The 1504-nt window shown below is 29.5% G+C and overlaps 1 protein-coding gene across 1 annotated transcript; it reads left to right on the plus strand.

The window, feature by feature from the left end:
* Nucleotides 1–351: 351 nt before the first annotated feature.
* Nucleotides 352–891, plus strand: LOC149134432 (zinc finger MYM-type protein 6-like). Its single transcript, XM_089355913.1, has one exon. The coding sequence runs from the start codon at nucleotides 352–354 to the stop codon at nucleotides 889–891; it is 540 nt and encodes a 179-aa protein (XP_089212039.1).
* The last annotated feature ends 613 nt before the right edge of the window (nucleotides 892–1504 follow it).

Here is a 1504-nt window from a genome sequence, read left to right on the forward strand (position 1 = left end):
AAAATTGAAGCCATTTCATATCTACACAATATAGTTCGATAATAAAGACACTGTTATTTAATGATAATTTATGTGAAGACAATAATAATAAGAAAACAAAATTCAATAATTATTCCATAAGAATCAATAATGTATAATATATAATCAATAATATATTACAATCAAGAATTACACAATTTAAATTTTACAATCACAACAGTTTAATTATAAATTTGATATTTTAAATTGATCATTACACAATATTGTTTAATAATAAATTTGATGCTTTTAATTTATAGAAATAAATTATTTATTATTTTGTAGAAATAAAGTGTCTATTATTTTTTATTTGTTTTAAGCTCAGTTGTAATAATGTCTGAACCAACTGCTAAAATGGCAAAACTGAGGAACTACAAAGAAGATTTTATCATGTTTGGTTTTGTATCTGTAGACTCAAAACCTATGTGTCTTGAATGTGATGTCATCATGACAAATCATTCAGTTAAGCTGGAACAGCACCAGAAATTAAGGCATCCATTATCTGTTGGTAAAGGTAGGGAATATTTTGAGAATAAAAAGAAAATGCAGCCAATCAAACTACCAGACTTTGTAAAGAAGATAAATACTGAAAAAGCAAAGACACTCAAACCAAGTCATTTGGTCTCAGAAATTATTGCCAAGGTTGCAGCACCTCAGATTTATGATGAGAAACTTGTCAAGCCTGCTATGATAGCTTGTGCAAATGAAGTTCTGGGAAAAGATGCTGCATCTACTCTGAGTACAATTCCACTTTCAAATAACACAATTACAAAAAGACAGGATGAAATGTCTAATTTAGTTGAGAAGATTGTGGAAATTCTCCAAAAGATAAATTTTTCTATCCAGGTTGATGATAGCACAATTCATAACTAAAATATCCTTCTGGTCTATGTCAGATTCATCCATTTCTTTCTCTACCACATGGATGGTGGAATCTGCATTTTCAGCTGTTGTAGATATTTTAAATAGAAAAAGAAATAAATTAGATGTCAACAGCAGAGCAACTATCAGACTCAGACTAAATGAGTTCATTAAACTTGATTAGGATATCTTGTGTCAGAAACACCAATATCAAGCTAGTCACTAGCTGAATGGACTAAAAATGAACGACTTTATGAAAAATGATTTTGATATCTTGTGTTTATCTTTGTTTACTAAATTAAATTTAAAATTTTATGTTTTGTTTGCCAAAATAAATTTTAAAGTCTAAATAGACTATTTTGTCTTTTCATTAAGTATTTTAATGTGAAAATAGAACAGCATAAAGTAAGAGTAGAAGTGGTCCCTAGTAATTTTTTCGAGTAAAAAATGGTCCCTGGGCTGAAAAAGTTTGGGAACCACTGATTTAGACAACAGTTTGTTCACCGCAGCCTGTATATATATATACAATACACACACACGCACATATATGTGTATATGTTTGTGCACTCCTTTCTATAAGCATTTCCTGTCCCCACTGGACAACTGGTGTTGGTTTGTTTACTTC

Source organism: Octopus bimaculoides, chromosome 8 (genome assembly GCF_046866305.1).
Source record: "Octopus bimaculoides isolate indiv1 chromosome 8, ASM4686630v1, whole genome shotgun sequence".
Classification (NCBI taxonomy): domain Eukaryota; kingdom Metazoa; phylum Mollusca; class Cephalopoda; order Octopoda; family Octopodidae; genus Octopus; species Octopus bimaculoides.

What these genes read in the sequence shown, in the direction of transcription:
- LOC149134432 (XM_089355913.1), top strand. Translation starts at nt 352, where the DNA reads ATGTCTGAACCAACTGCTAAAATGGCAAAACTGAGGAACTACAAAGAA.